This window comes from Strigops habroptila, chromosome 7, assembly GCF_004027225.2.
Source record: "Strigops habroptila isolate Jane chromosome 7, bStrHab1.2.pri, whole genome shotgun sequence".
Taxonomy (NCBI): Eukaryota; Metazoa; Chordata; class Aves; order Psittaciformes; family Psittacidae; genus Strigops; species Strigops habroptila.
In genome coordinates, this window is record NC_044283.2 from 61,619,676 (window position 1) to 61,641,860 (window position 22,185).

The 22,185-nt window shown below is 35.8% G+C and overlaps 1 protein-coding gene across 4 annotated transcripts in view; it reads left to right on the plus strand.

Moving 5' to 3' along the window:
- Window positions 1-22,185, plus strand: part of LRBA (LPS responsive beige-like anchor protein) — a 395,208-nt gene that overhangs the window by 322,639 nt on the left and 50,384 nt on the right. For all 4 annotated transcript variants that reach the window (XM_030491547.1, XM_030491551.1, XM_030491549.1 and 1 more), the window contains one exon: window positions 14,195-14,362. In XM_030491547.1, the coding sequence (XP_030347407.1) occupies window positions 14,195-14,362 (168 nt within the window). The remainder of the gene's footprint in view (window positions 1-14,194; window positions 14,363-22,185) is intronic.

Sequence of the window (22,185 nt, forward strand, 5' to 3'; positions counted from 1 at the left end):
TTTGGAGCATTCTGCATTAAGATAGATGTACTCAACAAGCACTACTCATCCTCTGTGCCACTGCCTGAATTAAATACATTAATAACTCCAAAGGACCAGTTAGAGAAGTTCATTTTACTTTGGATAGTTTTGTAGTAAGCAAGCGTACCCTATGTGATCCTTGTGTGGCAAGAAATCTCTTTTAAGTTTGTCAGAGAAAAAACCCCACTTTTCAAATATGACTATTCGTTGTCATCCCAGATATTTCTTGTAGCAATAATGACGTAGAAATAAGACTAAGATAAAATTCTTTCCAAGTAGTGCTAGCTATTTTTACTTTGATTCTCACAGATTTCTTAATCATTTATTTCAAAACCCATGGTAGTTGGCAGACATGTAAGTAAATCTGGAATTGAAACCCAAACATTTGATTAAACAAAATGGTAACTTCATGAATCTTCTTCAATGAAAGGTGTAAGGAAAAAAAATTTCCCCACATTCAGTTATTCATCATTACAGAAATGTATGTGGTCTCAGTAATTCATGAGTGTAGGGCAAAAGAAGAGATTTCTGTTCAAAAATGGAGTCCACCGCAGGCATAAGTGACCAACTCATATAATCCTCCTAATGAACAGTTTGATGAATAACTGTTTCCCATTTGCCCGCTATACCAGTCCTGAAATTGTCCGCTCACTACCAATTTCTTTTCTATGGGCATAATATTGTATTGTGTTATTACAATAGGATGGAAGAGGAGTGTGAAGAGATTGGGAATTGATCATTAAGATACACATTTTAAGCAAAGATCAGATCTGTTCTTTGATTAGCAAGATTGCAGTAACATTTAGACACAGTATACTCTTACATTTTGATTGTATTCCTGGTTCCAGTTCTTCACTTACGAGCTAGAAGTTCTTGGCAAAGCTGAATATACAACATAAATATAAACCACACTGCAAGGATGGGTCTCTCAGAGAGAGAGAGAGAGGAGAAAATGATTTAATGCAATAATGATTTTAGCTATACACAGGCATCCCTTTTTTGTCTCGAGTTGTTAAATTACCTGACGTCTGCATGTGTAATTTAAACAAAATTTTGTTCTCTAGTCTTTCTTCCTTCTGAGCTATCTTCTCAAGGAGAAGGATGATGAATGGAAACATAAACATAGCATGAGAATGTGAACTAGTTCCCAAACATTTCAGTGGTTTCTATAAACAACTGGTCATTGTTACCTTTTGCTGGATTACAGTTTCCTTTAGAACAACAGTGCTCTTCAGCTGCATTACAAAGTTGATTCTGAATGTTTTCACATAGTTGCTTAAAGGCTTTAATGTTTAAATAATGGTTATATAATTATACATTGTTTAAACAATTAGCTTTTAAGTCTAGCTATAAGTTCACATTTTATACACATACTACCAAAAATGATAATGAAACTCCATTTTAAAATATGAACTGACCTTGGAATGAGCAACCATAGCTTAAGGACATTTGTTTCAAATTTAAAATTCAATTTTTAACATGCTCATTTTCATTTTGCACATGAACAGTGATTCCTGCTATATTCTTTGGTCACCCTGTGAACACAGACATAGTCAGCAGCTAGTTTTTCTCCCTTTGAACCCCATTTTCAACATTCTGTGTGCATTGTATGCCCATTTCTCTACGATAGGAAGTGCCAGCTTGCTTCTCACTGATCTATGCAGGCACAAAGGTTTGGCTGCAGCTTGAACTAGGGTGCCTTGGAGCGGTGGGATTAACATCATAGCCTGTTAGTTGTCCCCTAAGCCATCATGGCAGCTGTTGATTTTCTATTTTGAAACAATCAACAACAATTGACACAATAAATTCAGATACTGCTTAGTATTTTAATTTTGTAAAGTCTCATAATATTTTAGGTCCACTGTTTTTGCTTAAGTTTTAAGATTGCCTTTTAAAAATAACAGAATGGCATTTTTAATCGTCTTTAACTGCATTCGTATGGCGATTAAATTAGGAATCTTTTAGATGTATAAGTTTAATACAGTAGCAGAAAGTTTAAGGATAAAAAAATCAGTCTTTAAAAGTTAAATGCATTTTATCTGTTTTATAGGAGCATTTCAGAAATCGTATTTTATAGCTGCACTACATTTTAATTTTAGATACTGTACATCTTTAACGACTTTCTAATTTATACAATTTTTGTTTTATTGTCAAAACATTTAATTATATCATGTCTTGAAGGTGTAAAGCTGTCAAATAAATCAGAGGCTCAGTATAAACATTTGGTGAATTGCTTTTGCTACTATACTGTAGTTGTTACTGGGCAGTTAGTGGAACTTTTTTAAAGCATTTACTCAGCAGGTACAGGACAACACTGGTACAATGAATTGCTGATTGCTTGTAAAACAGCAGGTAGTAATGCCCTCACTCTTTGTAATTCTGCTTTGTAAAATAAAGTGGCAAGATAGCGTGGCAGAGACAGCCACTGTGCAGCGAATGTTTCCTGCCTAAGGGCTGCTGGAGATTGCCAATCCTATCTCAAAAAAAAAAAAAAAAAAAAAAATCGGTGCTGTTTTCCATAGTGCAAAAAATTAAGTTCTCACCCTTAGAGGGAGTGAACTGCGTTCATTCGGAACAACTTGGCAACATAGGCATGAAAAACAGAAAATGCAAAGACGATGTCTTTATGAAGGACTTAATAGTTGTATTTAAAAAAAACCCCAACAAGCAAAACCAAACCAACCAACCAACCAAAAACCCAAACAAGAAACCCCCCATAAAACTAAACAACAAAACCGCAAGCACTCCTCCCAAAAAAAAAAAAAAAAACCCAAAACCCAAACCAGCAACTTGCAGGTGTCTTTAAAATGTTTAAACTTCCTATGAAAAAAGTCTTCTTTTTTTAACCAATATTTTGTTCCGGTGTTAATACAAGCTGCGAGCTCCCCAAAGTGGGGTTTGGATGAAGTAAATTAGTTCTACTTTGAAGCTTTTCTTTTCTCCTCCTTTCAGGATGAATGGGGAGGCCCTTGAATGAAAGCTGCTTTTCATTAGTGCCACCACATACCTATTTGAAAGGAAGAGCTCTTTTAGCACATACAAACACTGAAGTAAAGGAAAGCTTCCTTTTTCTACCAGAAGACCATCAGCTAAACAGCTCCTAGCTTCTCTTTCCAGTCAGGTGGTTTCCAATCAGAGTTAATTACTCCAGTCATTTATTCTAATCACCCTCTCCGTATGGCCAGCAGTACTCTGTCACGGGGTGGCACCGCTTGAAGCCCGTTAGGTTTGAAAGCCACTGCAGGGTACTTGAGGCTCATTAGCGAGGCCTCTCCACGCCGGGCTCTGGATCTGCTCCCCGGTTACCTCCCCTTGCCCCGCCGCCGCTCTCTCCCCTCCTCCTGCCCTAGTTAACCCTTCCCTGCCTGCCCGCCGTTTGCTTGGGCGTGAAAACAAGAGGCTCGACGCTGCTCCGGCCGCGCTGGAAACCGGGCTGCTTCTATTCGCAAACGCCTAGAAGTCGCGCCGTTCCCATGAAACGCAAGTGGTTTCCCCTCTGTGCAGAAATGGCGTTTTTGGTTTTGGGTTTTTTTCCGCTCTGAAATAAAAAAAACCCCAAACCCTAAAACCACCAAAACCAAAAAAACCCCAAAACACAAACAACAAGCAGCTTGTTCTCCTAAAGAAAGGGTAGAATTGAAAATACAGACTTTTAAAAAACAGTGTTAATTTCCCTTATGCTCTGTGATAGGTGAACTTCAGGCTTAGGTTATAGAGGTCAGACCAGGTATCTAAACCACTTGTGTGGTTGTGGTGGTGAGGAACTACAGGGGCCTTCAGTTTTCCTGGGTACGATCAATCCCTTACAGTTCTGAACTTGGACACAATGACATGATAGCATTATCCTTGTGCTGATCTTCCTCTGGTTAAGGCAGCTTCCATGCCACAGGTACGAGGGATTTATTTAAAAGAATAATCTATTAATGTAACTCTTGGTCAGGCTAGGAGCTTTGGTTAGAATGTTATTTGATTAAAACCTTGTAATTTGGTTGGAGATACTTCAAAACTTTGTGTAACATTGTGTTGAGTTTGGGGGTTTATATTTTTTTTTTCTTATACTTGTTTTTCAATACTGGGAAGTAATGCCATAGATAGTTGCTTGCTTGTTTGTCCTAGAAACAGCAAGAGCTGTCACTGGGAGTTCAGCCTCTAAATTAAATGGCTGTTTGGAAGATGGGAGTTAAATACTGGTTTATTGCAATATATTTTTATTTTATTGCTAAATGTTAGGGGGATTTAGGCCATCTTCTGTGAAGAAAAAAGATATCTGTTTGATATAACTTAAAATACTAGGCTTTTCAGTGTCTTACATAGCTTATAACTTGAAAAATTTAATTCATTAAAATGTTAATACCTGACCATATGCTTTTTCAGCATATAACCTCTGAATGTTAACCAAAGTATTCATCTTCTACACCCTTGCCACTAACACGTTTCCCCTAACTACTCTGGTTCATGGCAGACTAATACAAAGGTTATGAAAAGTTTGCTCTCAACTTGCTACGGAACGTCTGTTGCACTTGGAGGTGTTTACACCTTGATTTCCTGAGCATGCTCAGTACGCTCACTGTATCATTTGTCTTTTTGTGTACAGCTGTCATAGTGGAAATTTGAAGCAAGTTTATGTGAAACAACAGAATCAAATCTAGAAGAAATTAAACTATCTGCAAGAAAGCATTATGAGCAAAACTAGTTGAAACTCAACAGGCAATGCATGATGAAATTAGAATAAAAAAGAGATTTTGCATTTTCTAAGGGTGGACATTTTAAGAAGTAAGAAGAAATATAAGAAAGAAATATAGTCCATTTTCAGTTTGATTTCTTTCAAGCATTGAACCTGACTCCTAAGAGCTATTTGTTCTGTTACAAATTCCTGCGCTAGCCAGGCTGCTACCAGGGAGCCGGAGACAGGCCAGGGGACACGGCATAACAGTCAAGATGAGGGCAGTGTCCTGCTTAATCAGAGACTGTGGAAATTCTTGTCCCAAGGGTATTTGATTGAAGGTGAGCCATCGTGAGCACCAGTTTGTCTTGATTCAGACTTCCTGGTAGCTTGCTTAAGTATGCCAGAATAAGACGTTAAATGAGAACCTGCTGTGTTTGGGCAAGTTTGCAAAAAGCATTTCCTTTTTGAAATTGCATCTTCCACAGATTTGATTTTTTTTCTTAAATGCTGGATGCAGAAGCTGATAATGTCCTTGATAAACAGATTCTTTGTCATTGTTAAATAATGATTCTCCTTTGTCAGTCCAGTTAAATGCCAACTTTAAGGAGTCTGATGTCCTTGACAAACATACCTTGTATTGTCATGCTAAGCAACCACTCAGAATATCTTTATAAAAGATCAGGGCTTCATTGTTCATAATCGTCAAAAGGAAGCAAATCCCGCTCTTATCTATATGTGTTAGCCCGAGTGGGTTACACATTTGTGCCATGTGATGATCTAGTGCTGTTTCCTATATTTGTAACTGATTTATTCAGATGTGGTACCGTAACTGCCTTTGTAAATCTTCTGCAAAGGCTCTTGAATGCTTGCTATTCTGTGAATTAGCAGACAAATAAAAAAAAAAGATCAAAATTACTTGTCTGCCTGACTTGCATCTAAACTGTGTTTTAAGTTTTAAATTCCTTGACCTTTTGTCATACCATTTCCTAATCTTAAATAAATTTTTCTAGATTTTTTTTTCCCTCAGAACGGCCTTCAAAGACAAATTAGATTAGTCTCTACAACTCTTCTAAGATGTTCGCTTGTGCTATTTGCAGTGATTTGAAGACCATGTGTTTGCAACCATTTCTGTCTCCTCTTACATGCATACTAATACTTGTTGATCATCACAGTTCTTGTGAATTGCATATACAACTGACACATCAAAGCACAGCATAAATGCTGCAAGCTGTTGAAACAGAGTGCAAAAATAAAGCAACAGTTGACTTCTAGGGCTTACAAAGTAAATCATAAGGAAGAAATGTATGAGCAGTTTAGATGTAAAATATGTTAAAAAAAATCACTAGTTTCTCCCAGTTTGAAATGTATTGTGCTGTCATTAACCAGATGGTATACATAGGCTTAAACTTTAATTTAAGGATTAAATAGAATGGTTGTACTGAGCCTAATACTTAACAGGAAAGCTGTTTCAAGTGTAGTTTTGTCTGTGTTCACATAAACATGATCATGCAACTTCATGTTTCAGATGTTTTCTAAAACTTCATGACCTTCACTACATTCACTAAGTTTCACCATATATTACATTACAATTATGCTAGCTATGTATTCATTTAGGGTAAGTAAGCTAAGCCCCCATGACTGGCGAAGTGTACTCTAATCATAACACTTTCCTAAATTTCTGAGTTTGACCTGTTTCTAGCTTCAGTGAATAAGCTTGTTCAGCCTCAAAGGCAAGCAAATTTTACATGGCTTAAAGTTTTGTAGTGTGTCTTTTGCACCTCTCAATGGGAAAGAATCTGAAACATAAAAAGGTGAATCACTGTTTATGGTGACAAATGCCCTTTCTGAAGGGTGTAGTACTCTGACCTTTCAGTTTGTCTTTGGCTAATACTTGACATTTGGAAGCAACTGTGATCATGTTGACAAGGCTCAAGGAGATACCACTTCCCTTGGCTTGAAGTATTCAAGTTAGCTGAAGTGTTAGAAGCAGTATACCTGCATTAACTTTCTGAGACAAAAGATACGTTAGCTTGGCAGCATGGGATGCTAACATGATTGCACAGCTTCACTGCTCAGTCAGCTCTACTAGAACACAACACTGCATTGGGAAATACAGTCGTATCTTGTGGGATTTTGGTGTTTGGTGTTTTGTTGTTTGTTTTTTTCTTTAACACAGAACTTCAAATTAGGCTAATTTGACTGAGCCAACTGTCAGCTGTGTGGTTAACAGCCTGTGTTTCCATGGGTAATAGGTTCCAGATCCAGGCTGTCAGTCTGCATGCAAACAAATGCTGGAGGAACTGGGAGAGGAATTGCTGAATTTCGGGGAGGAGGGAGCTTCCTGACTCCTTTTGGTGCTGTGTGTGAGGATTTGCAAAGGGATTTTCATTCACAATCTTGGCCTTGGGTGTTGTTGACTCTTCTGGAGGAGAGAATGCTCTAACAATTTAGCAGACATTTTAGATGTGGACAAAAAGTGCAGGGACAGGGTGAAGGGAGGTGGAAATGGTGTAGAAATCAACAACAGCTCTTGGTGTTCAGAATACTTGCTTTTAGCAACATTTGTAGTAATAAATGGTTATGGTCTAACTGATGGCAGTTAGTTTTTCTATGTATCTGTAGGAACGGACAAATACAAGCCACATTACATCAGTCTTACCACACTAATGAATAATGATAGCCATTTGTGTGATTCCACAACTGTAATTAATTGTGGCTTTTATATATTATTTTTCATGTAGGGGAATTTAATAAAGACCTCCTGATAATTTTTTGTTCCTATCGCATTTCTTCTGTATCTTTTTTACCTCTGGCTGGGATGAAATCAAACAACTAGGAAGGGGCCATTTTTGGTATGCTTTTCGAAAAGCATCTGTTGGTTTATGGAGTCAGTTGGCTGAGGCAGGTCATGCCCACTCTTATTTTTCAGTAGGGATGTTAGTATTATCACAACCATGACCAGTGGAATATGTGAATTAATGAGGTAAGCCAACACCTGAATTTATAGTTAACTCTTGAGCACCAGTTTGCACGCTCAAAGAAAAGGATATACCAATTACTTGCCCTGTGGGCAAATCAGCCGCTTACTCAGTGTGTAACACTGTAACTACACTGCTCTGAGACCCATGTTGGCTTTATTTGACTTGATTTCTGTTTCTGTGCATCAGAGTGTCATCTTTGGAAGTTTGTGGTTTTAAGTCTAGCTCTCCAAATGTTCTCACAGCTGTATGCTTATGTCTTCTCCTAATGGATAACTTTGGAGATCCTGCAAGCCAGGATGCTTTACTTCACCTTTCTAAGTTGTTCTGCTATGAAGGCTGTGGAATTGCTCACAAGAGTAAAGATAAACATCTGTGTAAACATTTTCACTTTTGGCATCTAAGGTAGATAGGTAAACATTGAAATTTAATGACAAAAATGCAACATTTTTCTATTTATCTATATGCTGTTCATGTTAAATTGTAGCAATTTTGCCTTAAAATTATGCTCTCAAGTTTGCACATCATCATGGATATGCTAAGAAATATCTTTTTAAGGGTGACAACTGCCCTTTATGAAAAGAGTAGCTAAGAATGCTCCAAGGCAAGTTTTCATATTAATTTAAATCTTTTATTCCTGGCACCTAATGGTAGACATTTCAGTTGAGATTAAAGCCAAATTTCAAAGGAAATGTAGCTTTCATTTTATAAAATACATAACAGCTGTCTGACTTGTCCATTTAAACTTCAAAATAACAGTTGTAGACTGAATATAGAAATCACCAAACAGTGGAAAAGTGCTCAAGATTTTTAGCTAAACATGCCCCTAATTCATTCTTATTTTGGTAATAATTACATAAATTCAGGTAGGAGTTTAAGCCTTAGATTGCAAAATATTTTTTTTTGTTACATGCTGCTCATGCAGAATATACCTTGCCACAAAATTTCATTGTTACACTATTACTATTTTCTCTTTTGTTATTACTTTGTACCTTATTGGTAAATACAAAGAAGTAGAAGGAGCACAGGAAGGGAAGTTCATCTTCCAGAGATCTCCAGTGTCTGAGCTTTTTCTCAGATTGTTGATACCCTTTGTTCTATAAGATCAGTTGTCTTCAGTAAAGTATCTGAGTTAAATCTTTTTACTGTTTTCCAGAGTTCTTTTTCCATTTTATCCTGGTATTGGTAACCAAGTAAAGAAATAAAGTAAAATGCTAGTTTGGTTATAAAAGTAATGAAGAATACATTGGGAATGCAATTCTGGAACTCACACATAAAAAAAAAAGGAAAAATTAGATGGTTCTTACAATGTAAGCTGTAAAGTAATTGGTCACTTTCTGAAGTATTTGATGTTAAAACACATTAAAATACATTAAATAAAACTATTTACATTTACTTGGAACAGTTACTCAGCAAGTTAGAAAGCAGAAATCACACAAACATTTTTGATGTCTGTTTCAGCCTTTTGAAATTTGTATTACCTCTCACAGAACTGAAAGTTTTCTCCTTAGTACGTCTGCTGTCCTCTTCCTCCTTCTCCTGATATCTTCAAGGCAGGCTTGAGTTCAATAACTTTCTAGTAGCTTTTTCCATACTTTTGTTTTCCTCAGATGTCTACCCATGTGATCAAATAATGTTGCTGGTGAAAGTGTGTTTGGTAATTTACTTTTAAATACTAGTGGTTACTGAGAAACCTCAAAAGATAAAGCCAGCACTTCAAGAGTTAATATGTTATTAGGAGGACAGGAAATCTGGCAACTATTGCAGAAACTAGACCTAATGGTGCACACAAACAATTTGTCAGTCTTGGTAAATGTGAATAGCTTTCCACAAAGTGGCTGCTTTTGCTTTGTTTGAGCAGCCTAAACTTTTCCTTTTTGGACTTTAAATCTTGGAAGTGAAATGTGATCCACATATTGAATCAAAATAATTTAATTCAAACCATATTTTGATTGGAATAAGGTTGACATGGAAAGAAACTCTAGAATAAAAAAAAAAAAAAAGTTGAAAGGACTTTCTATCATATATTTAGCAGGAAAATTTGAAACAGTTCTAATTAGGCTGAAAAAAACAGCCTTCTTCATTGTAACTTACAAAGGTCATATATCAATGTTAAGGCAGCATTACCAACTTGTGTCTGAAAGCCTGCACATGCAAGCATAATTCCAGTTGTTTGGGTTTGTTGTTTGGTTTTTTTTAAAATGTATGTGCATGAACATACTTGCAAGCCAGGATAGTACTTAGTTTAGTAGTTACTTGGTACTGCAGTTATATGGGTGCTTTGTCATGTGCAAGAAGAGTATTTTCCGCATCCAAATTGTGTTTGTGCTAAAAATGTGTGAAATCCTAATTCATGCTTTTCTGTTCATACATAAATAATTTTCAAATGGAACGTAAAAAAAAGAGACTCAATTATTTTTAGTGTTTCAAAGGAAATTCCTGACTTCAAAGAGGAATTAAAATATTTAGGCCATTAAAAGTAATAGGCAATTACTTGTACTTGAGATTTGTAATTCCTTACTTGCCGATGTAGTGTATTCCAGAGGTTTCTGGGGTTTATTTTATTTTAGTTTTTTAATTTAGTGAACAGGAAAGATTATTCATGTATGAGGGGCAATTTTGGTTTCTCGTCCAAGTTTCTACTTCGTTTTAACTATATAAACCACATTTTGGATAGGCTGGGCTTCTTTTCTGTCTTTCAGAGTTACATGCATGCTTTATGCTGTGCTTCAAGATTACTTTGCTTTAATCAGCATAGGAATAAGGCAAGCAAGTCTGTGGTCTATTTCTGAATAGCTTGGTTATGAATAAATACCTATGCTGGTGAAAAGAAATACAGTTAATCTTCTCATCTAATTTCAGCATTGGAATATCCTAATCTCAAGACCAGTATATATTCATTTTTGATAGACATAATTTCATATGATATATGTCATTACATAATCCAAACCAGAAAGAAAAGTAGAGGGCAAAAGCCAGCACTAGTCGCTTTATAGATACAAACCTTGATTCCAAGAGTATAATATTGTTTGTGAAAATATATTATAATAAATGGTTAGAGTATTTATACTGGAAAAAGGAAAAATCTTTCCTAACCTGCTGATTTTATGTTTTTGTCATTCCAACCATGTTTTACTAAACCATTTGTAGCAGCGTTAGACTGATAGTAGTCTTTGGTTGCAAGCATTAAATTAATCTCCATTCACTACTTTCAGAAAACAGGACAGAAAAAGATGTGCATAAAAAAATGAATTTCAGAGTCATTTGTGAAGAAGCAGTTTTGATTGCACATGTTTAGCAACATCAAATTGTGCATTTGAGAAGTATTTATGAATAAACTAAAATTTCCTTGTATACGATCAAGAAGCTTGTATAACAAAGCTTCTGTTTGTTGATGTGTCTGAAGCATTTCTACCTTGGGAATGGAGAAATGAAAGTTACTAATAGGTGTTTGTGTTTGACATCTGTATACTGTACTTTTTAGCATACCTCAAGTGCTTTAGTCTCTGCCTAATAGTTGTCATTAAAGAAACAGATATCAGCCCCAAGACAGTTTGTCAAAGTTAATATGAGTCCCTGTGGACAGAATTGACAATTTTTGTGTGGCTTCACGTGACAGTCTTTTCATGGTCTTGTTTGATCATTTAACAATTGGGCATTAGTCACTGATTTGTTTTACAATAACTCAATAGGATTGAATATAACTGTATTACACTGGACATTTTAGAAGATTTTCTTGTTTTGCACATTTTTCTCAGAGCACACAGTATGTGATATACTTGGTCTGCTGTGGGAGTGCTAACAATTGATTGGTTTGCTTTAAGAGCAGCATGGGAAGGATGTTAGTATCCCACCGCTGCATGCCGTATTTAACTTGAGCCTTAATGAGCACTGGCTGTCCTACATGCTTAAGTAATCCTAAATGCTTAGCATTCCATACCCTTGGCTTAGTTTTGCCAGAGGTAAATGCTAACAGTAACATTTTAATTTTTTTTAAAGCCCTCCTTTTAAAGACTGGATAGTTACGCAAATTGGAACTTTCTAAGTTCTCAGATGTTTGCCTTGATTTTGTTTGGGTTTTTTGTTTGTTTTGTTTTGTTTTGTTTTGTTTTTTTAAGGAGTACCCATACTTAAATAGTATATACCAGTGCAGCTATAAAGTGCATTGCATGTACTGGTGCATTGTGGTGTTGTCCTGGGAAGTCTACTTAATTTTTTAATCTTTATACAGAGTGTTAACTAAACTATTGTTCCTCCATTGATTCTGTCATAGCATAAGCCCTTCCCTCCAACCAAGAACTTAACTGTGAACTTGAAATGCCAGAGAAGCTTATTTAGTCTTTGGTGTGCTATGTTTGGGCGGTCCTTCAGGGACCTGGGTATTGATGCTGACTGTAGTAATTTTTTGTTTAGCTCTCTTATTTGTGATTTGGCAAATAAGAAGTAAGATTTAAAATGGCCTAATATAGGGAAAAAAATTATCTACTTTTGAATCTGTATAAATTAAAAGTGTAAAATAATTTTAAACTTAAAAACAAGAAGTAAATTCGGGATGGCTCCCAACCATTCCATGAAAAGGCAAAGGGTGTGTTTTAGTTTTGCTTTTTTAAGAAAAAGTCATATATCTGTTAATCTGAGGAGAATTGCAGAGTGATATTCCTTTGGTTATTCATGTCCAAAACCTTTGTAAGGGTAATATGACCCAGTACAAATCTAGCTTTTGAAGAAAAATAAAATATGAACCACCTCTGCACATACTATATATATATGTATAATCACAAGTTCTTAATGCTATTTTTCCTGTCATTAAATAGTTATAATGATAACAGTAAGCATATTCCAGGGTTAATTTTTATTTTTTTTTTTTTAGCATAGCAAGAAAATTAATTCCTATGATTGCCATTTGCTGAGCCCTGTAGAATTTTATGGCTGCACATTGTAGTATTATGGACACTCATGAGACTCCTGACTGGTTTTATCTTATTAAAAAATTTTGAAATCATTAATTTTTAATTGGCCTGCTTGTGGTTTTTTATAGTTTTAATTGTATGCCTGTGTCTAAATGTTGGGTCTTTTTAATTCAAAAAGAAAAAAAAAAAGAAAAGTAAGAAAGAAAAAATCCTATCTAAGCATATATGTTGTAAGGTATTTCCATATGACAATCCAAAGAGATACTATACTGTGTGGTAATTCGTTTTAAAGAATGCTTTCAGCAATTCAGTATCCTAATAAAAATAATAATAAAAAAAAGAATGATATGATGTCAAAGATACATACAGGTCTTTTCTTGATTGAAAGTTCTAATTAAGTGAATCGAGGAAAAGTAACTGAAATTAGCTGTCAGAAAGTCACATTTAAATGAGTGATGATCTGGTGTGGCAGTAAACATTTAAATGATATAAATTGCCATTTAAGTGTATGGTTTAATGTTTGTCATGCATTAATATGACATGAGACTGCAGTGACAATCAAGCAGCTTGCTCTAATTTGAACATATTTAGGGCTTTTGTGTGGAGCGCACCACACAAATGAAGACAATTGCTGTTTTTATGTGTCAATTTAAATGTTGTTTTCAAGCATCGGTTAATGAAACAAACCCATCATTTTAGTGTGCAAATTGCAGAGAGGTTTCCTTGGTTTTCAGATTAATTTCAACTTCCTCTGCTCAAAATTAGGAATTTCCTTTACAAGGAAAATGCCATTTGTTTCCTTAGATGAAGAGAATATCAGACTTTGTTATGTTGTTTTGTTTGCTCATTCAAATAAGAATATATTGAACCCTCTATATAAAATAGAGGAAGCAAATCCTGCTAGTGACTCACTCTAGATGAATTAACCCTTTAGATGACAATGATTTTTAGGTTATCTTTTAATGCATTTGTGCTGTATCTAATAGCATTGTGAGAGATTCATTATTGTTTGAATGCTTTGTCTTGGGAATTGGGTTGTAATTGGACAGTATCTTCAGAAAAATGGCTTAATCATTCAGCATAGTACTGTTTCTGTGTAGGTTTGTGTAAGAGTTATATACAAGACATGCATACAAGTAATAGCAATTTGATATTCCATCATGTTAAATAATTTGTACCCTAACATCCCTAGTTAGTTCAGTTTCCCCAAGTCTATCAATCTTCTCTCTGTCTGTCAGAATCAGATTATTGTGCTGTTATTGTTCACTGTGCAGATCACACAGAAAAGCACTATTATGTCTTGAGAGTTCATAAAAATGTTGCCCGGCTGTCCATAAATGCATAAATGCTTTCCACTTACTGTTTCTTTTCTCACTCCCACTATTAAAGTTTTAAAAGCAAGGTCATCTGATCAGTGGGGAGTAGAGCATGAGACTGGCGTCTATCACAGGGCCCACCTTATTTTTGGTAAAATGTTACTGTTATCAGTTATCAGTTCTGTATGTAGACCTGTTAAGGTTTTTGTATGGTATTAAAAAATGCTGCTACATAGTGATGACTAAATGATGACTAACTGGCAAACTCAAGTTTATATATATTGTGTCTGGTTTTTTTCACAGGCATTAGAAAGTGAGTTTGTTTCCTGCCAGCTTCACCAGTGGATTGATCTGATTTTTGGCTACAAACAGCAAGGGCCAGAGGCTGTTAGGTCCCTGAATGTGTTCTACTATTTGACTTACGAAGGAGCTGTTAACTTGAGTTCAATAACGGATTCCGTATTAAGAGAGGTAAGTTCGTACTTTAAATATAGGAAACAAAAATCTTTGTTAACCACTTCAGTGTTGAAAGTGTAAAGACTCCACGTTCAAAGCTACCAATGAATGTTCAAATCTTTGCATTCTCTTGTGGTTTGACTACAGGCCAGTCAAGTGCAAGGTGCCTGAACTGGTTGCCACAGCATGCAAAATTAAGAGAACAAGCATTCAAGTTGTTCTTAAACTTTTTGCACCTGGGTTCAGCACAAAGTGGATGCCAGTATAAAAATAAATGTTCAAGGGTTGCCTCAGTTGCTGAGGACAGTCATTTTTTTTATTTGGCTTGCACTTTTGAATTTACTTTATAGTTTTAACAATTCTCTTTTAATGCAATCCTGCATCTGTAATACACATCAAACACCATAGTGATGTAGCTTCCGTTATATTTATTTGGCTTGCTATCAAATTAATAATTTGTCCTGTATTTTTCATATGCAAAAGTAAATATTTAAACATCGGAAAGATCAGTAGTCTCACTCAGACTCTGTACTATTCAGAAAAATCTATTTGTTAAAGTATCCCTTAAGATATCGCGGGCTTAAAGACTTCTCCCTCGTCCATCTAAACAGATGTTTAAAAAAAAAAAGACAGGTTGGGCTGGGTGATTAAAATAGGTCTTGGATCAGTTTTATGTTCTCTATTCAGAGAATACATTGGTGTCAGGCGTAGCTGTAAGTATATTAATTATAGAATAAATGTAAGTGGAACTGTATTATAAAATACACTGAGTTCCTGAGAATAAAGTAATATGAATGCTATCAACGATTTTATTTAAAAGGGTGAGTGGATGCATACTAACAGGGAATATATGTGTGAACTGAATGAAAACAAGATGGAAGACATTTCTGCTTACAAATATTAGGTTTGAAGTTCACTGTAGATTGAGGCTAACCCTAATTGAAGGGTTTTTTTAATTGTTGCTTACTGAAAAATGGTCTGAGAAGTAGACATTATTTTATGTAATAGTATTTTCTCTGTAGGTACTGGCCATCTAACTGGGGCACCTTGACATCCTCTGGATAAAAAAGTCACATTGTAGCAACACAGTGGTTTGTAGCTGGCTTTTGGATGCAGTGGAAGGGTTTGGGGGGTATACAGGGCATGTAGGGGCATACAAGGACTGACGTAAGTACAAAAACTGACGGCTGGTTGTTGTCGTTGCATGGATGGCCATCAGTCTGCAGGCTGCATCTTGGTCTACTTTAACCTAAAATACAGATGTTGCACATAAATACATAATACATTTAATTGAGCAAAGAAAAGAGTTAATGGAACACTTGGCTTTAAGAAAAAAATGTCGTAATCTGGGTTTGTCCTCTGTACACTGACAAGGAAATACTCTTACCTTGTAAGAGTATTTATTAGATTCTTCAAGTGCTAGGTTTAAGTATGAGATGAAAAAATAGACTGGGCATTGTGTGTAATGTGTTCTAAATTTTTATATTAAATGAACCATCGTTTATGAAACTAATAATTGAAGTAGTATTAATCAAAATAGTGGTCTGCCACACACAATTTTTATGTAGTTTTAAATTTTTCTAGAACAGTTGTGTTATCGTTTTAACTGGTAGGTTCTACTTGTGTCATAGCTTGAAATAAAGTAATTTAAGACCAGGGAAGTTACAAATCTGTCTGGAAGTGTGGATCATCTCAGTTGGAGAAGCATTCACTTTGTACTTCTTTAAATATATAAATATATTTTGTTACCAAATCTTTTGAATTTTGTCATGGTTTTATTGTACTTCAGTACAAAGTTTCATATTTTGGGTTATTCTATGCTGCCTCGACTGAGTGGCGTATAAAAATGAAAACAGGAGAGGAGAACAACGGTATTGTTGAGTTCATAATAATGGAGTAGCTTAGCAGCAGCAGCATTTCAAAACACTACTGATGGTGTCAAAAATACATGCTGATGAATGCAGGCAGCAGAATGAATGGTTATCTTGCAGCATTTTCATTCTGAGTTACTTGAAGATTGGTCCAATGGAATGTTTTTATTTATTATTTTTATGCAGGTCGGCAAAAAGATTCCTGTTTAGTTAGGTATCCCTTGCTATTTACATGTATTTTTTAAAGCATGGGTTTTTATTATGTAAATGTGTCTATGTAATTTGAAATGGTACACAGGATCAGCTCTGGTATGATATTGATAGTGCAGATTTAATGACTATCATCACCAGTGGTGCGTTATTCTGTTTTTACTTATGAGTAGAGATGAAAGTAATAAAAAATCTGTTTGTGTGTACATCTTTGTGCATAATCATTCTATATCTATGTGCTAAATGAATTTATCATGCACCTTTGACAGCCTCACCTTCTTCCTGCTTACTAATCCATTTCCCTGAGGACCTGTGCTAACGTTCTGTACTGCTGAGCAGCTTCAATCAGCATTTGTTTTTCTCCTACAGTCAGCTTGCTAGAAAATATTTCTTCTTTTCTCCACCAAATTCCTGGTTAGAGGCCAAATGAATTTCTGATCTGGACAATTAACAGTATTTTTACTGTTAACTGTATGCACATGACACCTCAGATTTAGTATCTATTTATTAGGCAACTATTAAACCAGAGGTTTTACTCTGGATTTTTTGGTTTCAAAAAGGATGCTTTTGGCTTTCTCCTCTTGGTGAGGTTCAGGGTTTGGAACTTTAATCTTAACAGTTGTAGCAGAAAAAGTATTTTTATTTGCAAGCCTGAAACAAGGAGAAGTTTCTGTTTGCTCTGCAAGTTGCAAGTTACAAAGGCTTTTAGGTACCATATAGAAGTAATAGCATGTGCTTAAACCATGGTGATTTCTCCACATAGATAGTCTATACTAAGCCTGGACCACATCAGTAATGAGAAGCCTATGACACATGTGTTTCTGAAGTATCTTCACAGATATAAGTATGGGTATTGGTGACCTAACTCATCAGGAGAGGCCACACACAGAATAATAGTGGAAGGAACTGAGGAGTGGAGGAGTGTAGGTTAATGCAGAATTTCCTTAGGTCTCCTAAATGGCTCCAACTGGCACCTTTATTTTTATAGGCAGTCAGGTTATATATATTACAAGAAGGAAGCACTCGTCTAGGAAGGAAAACTACTTGATTAAAACCATATTCCACCTTTCTTTTTTTTTTTTAAACTGAAAATGTAGAACTTTTACATCCTCTCGTACTGCTGTGAACAATTTTTTCCTGCCATTCTTTCTGCCTATGGGAATAAAGGAAGTAAAGTATTTTGAAAGGATCTGACTGCTATAATAGAAAATTTTAAACTAAAATGCAAGCCATGGGCCACATGCTACCTTTTGGCAGATAAACCCTGGGGAGTGCAAAGCTTGCATAATTCAAAGGCAAATCTCAGGGGGAGGGAAGTAGATCAAGAGAGAAGGGTTTGAGTCACAGCCAGTGGGGGAAGGGAACTGTAACCAGGAGAAGCCAGGCAAGAGATCCAGTATATCTGCTGGCATATCTGTGTACTACTCATCGCTGCAAACACTATTCCTTTATCCTCTTCTTTTTTCTTGAGCCATTTTAGCAGCATTATCATTGACTCTGGTCCTTGTGCATCTTGCTGAAGGAGGTTACAACTGCAGAGAGAAGTTGCTGTTCAGCCGACAAGCAGTAAATATCACAGCTCTTTCTGGTGGAAAATACAGTATTTGCCAGCAGAGGGATGCTGTATGACTGACTACCTTCTGTTGACTTGTTCTTGAATACTGTGTTTTGATCTGTGGAACTCCAAAGCACAAGATCTGCTGTCCAATGGCTTTTTTGTTGCCTGTATGGAATAGGCAGGAAGTCACAGTAGCACAGATAAATGTCATCCAACCATTCTGGAGAGAATTCACAGCATCTTCTTATCAGAAATTCTGCTCTCTTTTTACAATAGCTGTCCAAGGATGGCAAAAAAAATAGTAGTAGAATTAGGTCCAAATCATTCAGATAAGCAACTGATTAAGAGGTGAAGCACAATCCGTAGAAAATATTTTGTATCTCGGACTGAATGGTGGGTATTCCATTAGTGTCTTGGTCAGAAGACTAGAAATTCCTGTTGTCTCTGGCATAGTGTAACAAAGGTTGATCGTGAATCTGGGCTGCACACAGAATTTCTAATTATAAGTCCATGTCTTCAGTGATATCCCTATGTAGCTAGCAAAACTACTGGTTAAGTGTAAAGAAAAGAGATTATGTTAATAGTGGGAAGGCAAAATATTACTTCAAGACCACGTCATCGATTCACTACAGGAACGCCTGAGCCTCAGGAGGCATACTAGATTTTGTAGCATGCTTATCAAAAAACACCTAACCATATTCTTTAAATAATTTTTAAAGTATCATCTGATATGATCTTGGTGGGCTGCAATTAAGGAAGAGTGATGATTTTTAAATTAGCAATAATAGTTCAAAAAAGGTGAGACTAAGTCTCATCGAATTAATGTATCCCACATGCTTTCATTAAGTGATTTGCTTTTAGCTATAGATGATTCAGTTGTTTTATATGTTTTCCTTTGAAGAGAAGGTGCCTTTTTGTTACAGGAAGGTAGTCTGTTTAACATTAGGAAGCACAGCTTTCTGCATCCTATCGGCACCTTTATTTCTACTGTTGATATCTTATTTCCATATGAACTGAGGAGTTTCAAAAATTGTGAAGAATCAGCTTGGACATAGCATTCGATATGTTATTTGAATGTGCCACTTCTGATTATATAAAAAGATGAAATAATTCTTTTATTTTCAGTTTTAAGGCATATGGGATAAATTATTTATGGATAATAGCTTTTAAATGTTGCCTGAGATTAATATCTTCTGGCAAGTTTTACGCATCTTAGACCTATCTCTTATGAGTCTAATTTTATTTTTAAATATTTACTGTTTGAGAGACTTCTGTGCTTTCCAAAAGAAGTTACAAGAATGTTTAGTTTACATGACCCCAGTTTCATGACAGCAGTAGCAGATCTGATATCTTATCCCAGAGAAAGCATTTTTGGCCTGTCTTTTAGCTGTGTTCATGGTGGGAGTTAATAGCATATTTCAGCTCTAACTCAGCTGGAGAACTTTGACAACAGTGAATCTTTCACGAAGTATAAACACAACTTGTATTTATAGCATAGTTAACATTTGCTAAATAGTTGGGAAAATGATCAATCTGTTTCTAGCAGGTTGGGCAACAGTCTTTGTTGTGGCTGCAGCAAGCTTTAAAAAGTAGGATAAAGTGATTAGAAAATACTGTCAGAGAGCAATAAATTTAGATGTGTTGAATTCAGTAAGTAATGAATTCATCAGGCAAAATTCAAAGTACTGCAGAAACAATCTTTGAATCGTCTCTGGCCAGAAGTGTGTTGCACAGATGGCATGCTTGACGTTATACAGCATAGGAACAGTGTGAAAAGCCAAGTAAATGTTAAGAATCAGTCTAGTTTTAATTGCAAGTTTGTATTAAAATACCATTATATGGAACCAGCATTAAGAAGTCTATATTCAAAGGAAGCATACTGATTTAATGGCTAAGGAGAGGTGGATTTGTCAACTGCTGCCTGTCCTGTGCCCTGGTCTTTCCCTCTGAAGGTGTGTGAATCCTGTGCAGAGCAGGATTGTGTAACGAAGGCAGGGCCTCTGATGCTGTTGTGGGTGGGCATGTACCACTGCTGCATAAAACCAGCTTGTCTGGGCACCAGGACTCTCCTACGAAAAGATGAACTATTTTCTTTTGTTAAAAGGAGCATTAAAATAATAGGAGACCATTCCTGCCACCAGTTCGTATCATTTACCTATTAATTCTCACATCTCAGCTCACACTGTGACCTATCTGTGATGATGGGAGTAAACAGGCAAAATGAGCATAAGCAAGTGTTTGCTGTGATATCTGGGAGGTGTGACACTCCTTTGATTCCATTCAGCCTAGAATCTGACATGATGAATGGGGGGTTTATTGCCCTTTGTCTTAAATTTATTTAAACTGTATTTACTACAGTGCTTAGACATAAAAGTATTCAGCTAGGTTTTGACCCAGAAAAATATTTGTCCTGGATGTTCTCTTTTATCCTTCATTACAGAATAGATCCTAATTTTGTCTGGTGCTTCTGCATCTGTATCCAGCAGGAAAAAGAGTGACATTTTAGAGTTAATTCAAGTATGACTTAGATGCCTGATGTATAAGAATTTAAAAAATTAAGAATCAAACAACTGCTTTGGCTGGAAGAAGTAAAGCTTTCTGGAAGGAGGTAACTCATGTAAATCAGTTCTTCAGCTCCGAGTGCCTTTTTCATCAGCCCCTGATTGAAATTCAAAGGACAGAAATTTTCAGCGCAGTCAGTTGCCTCACCTCTTCTTGCTTGACCTGTCTTGTGGATCTATGAGAGCCAGAGAGGCCTTGAGACCCCCTGGGCTCTTTATATTTTCATTTGTGCCTGGCTGGTCAGTCTTAGATAGCTGACATATTTGTTGGACAGCATTAAATAAGAAACAGTAATCAAAAGGTAAACAAGGGATGGAAGAAAGTGATGTTCATAATCTTTCAAAAATAACTTTTTTTTAGTAGAAAGTATTTCCATTTTTCAGCTTTTTTTTTCTCTTCCATATGTTTAAAGGATGAGATATCCTAGTGTATAATAGTCATACAGTTATCATACAGTAAGTCATTTAGCCTTGAATCAAACATGGAAGTGAACAGGCTACAAAAATTTCATTACTCTTTGTGTCATCAGCATGATTTGATTATTTGCAGGCTCTTTATGTAGTCCAAGCTGTATCTGTGCTGTATATACTGTGTTTCACAGTAACTGGGAAACTGAAAATGTTTGATAGGAGTGTTTTCATTCTATGCTTATTGCAGCCCAGGGTGTCTAGCTCATCAGTGTTCCCACTGTGTTTGCAGGTGGTGTGATATTTACTTACCAAACTGTATTATATTAGCTATTAGTTATATTTGAACAAGAGCTGCTACTTGAGTGAGAAAGCATGTGGTCAAGCTGATGGTGCTTTTCCTTAAGCAGTGTCCAAAAATCAAGTCTCAGTTAAATGTTACATTTTATTAAATGATAACAAAAATTTCATTCATTGCAGTAGAAAACTCTGAGATAATATTGTACCCATACTTTGAAAACAGCAAGTTTGATCTTTGCAAGTAGTAGTTATGACTTACTTAAATGTATTTCTTAGTTTAGCAAAATCAGTTTCTTTTTCACAATTGTTACAGATTTTGAAAGGTGATCACGCAAGACAGTTTAAAGACCATTAAATGTTGGATTTTTACATCAGTGTATTAACCTCTTTCAGATCAAAATGATTTATTTTAATGAAGCTTTTTTATTTAATAAATAGAGATGGCATCAAAGTCGAAGAAATTCCATGGAATGCTAACAGATTGGAACAGATTCCTTTATTCTAGAGAAAAAAGTTTTATATGAAAAATCTGGAGTTGGCTAAGTGGGAAGTAGACTATGTGAAGGTAGCAAGTTTTAAAGATTAGGTTTAGCTGTTTAAAGAAGTGAATGAATAATGTCAGAAATAGATGAAGTTTCAAGTTATTGCGCAGAGCAATGCCACTACTTTCTATGTGATAATTATTGATTTTAAATGAGAGCAATGAGCTGCTCTCTTAAAACCTTCAACTGCTACAACACAGAGAGACATAAGGCAGTTTTGGTTGTGGTGCTCAAATAAAACAGTGACTGTTACATTTTTTAAAAATAGAGCTGCCTAGGATTTTGCTTGTGTTGAATCCAGTTTTATCTGCAGGTCTTTAAATTCATCTTAACTTTCTTTTTAGATTCTTTTCCCTTTTTACTTTGTCAGTCTCTTTGAAGTGCTACC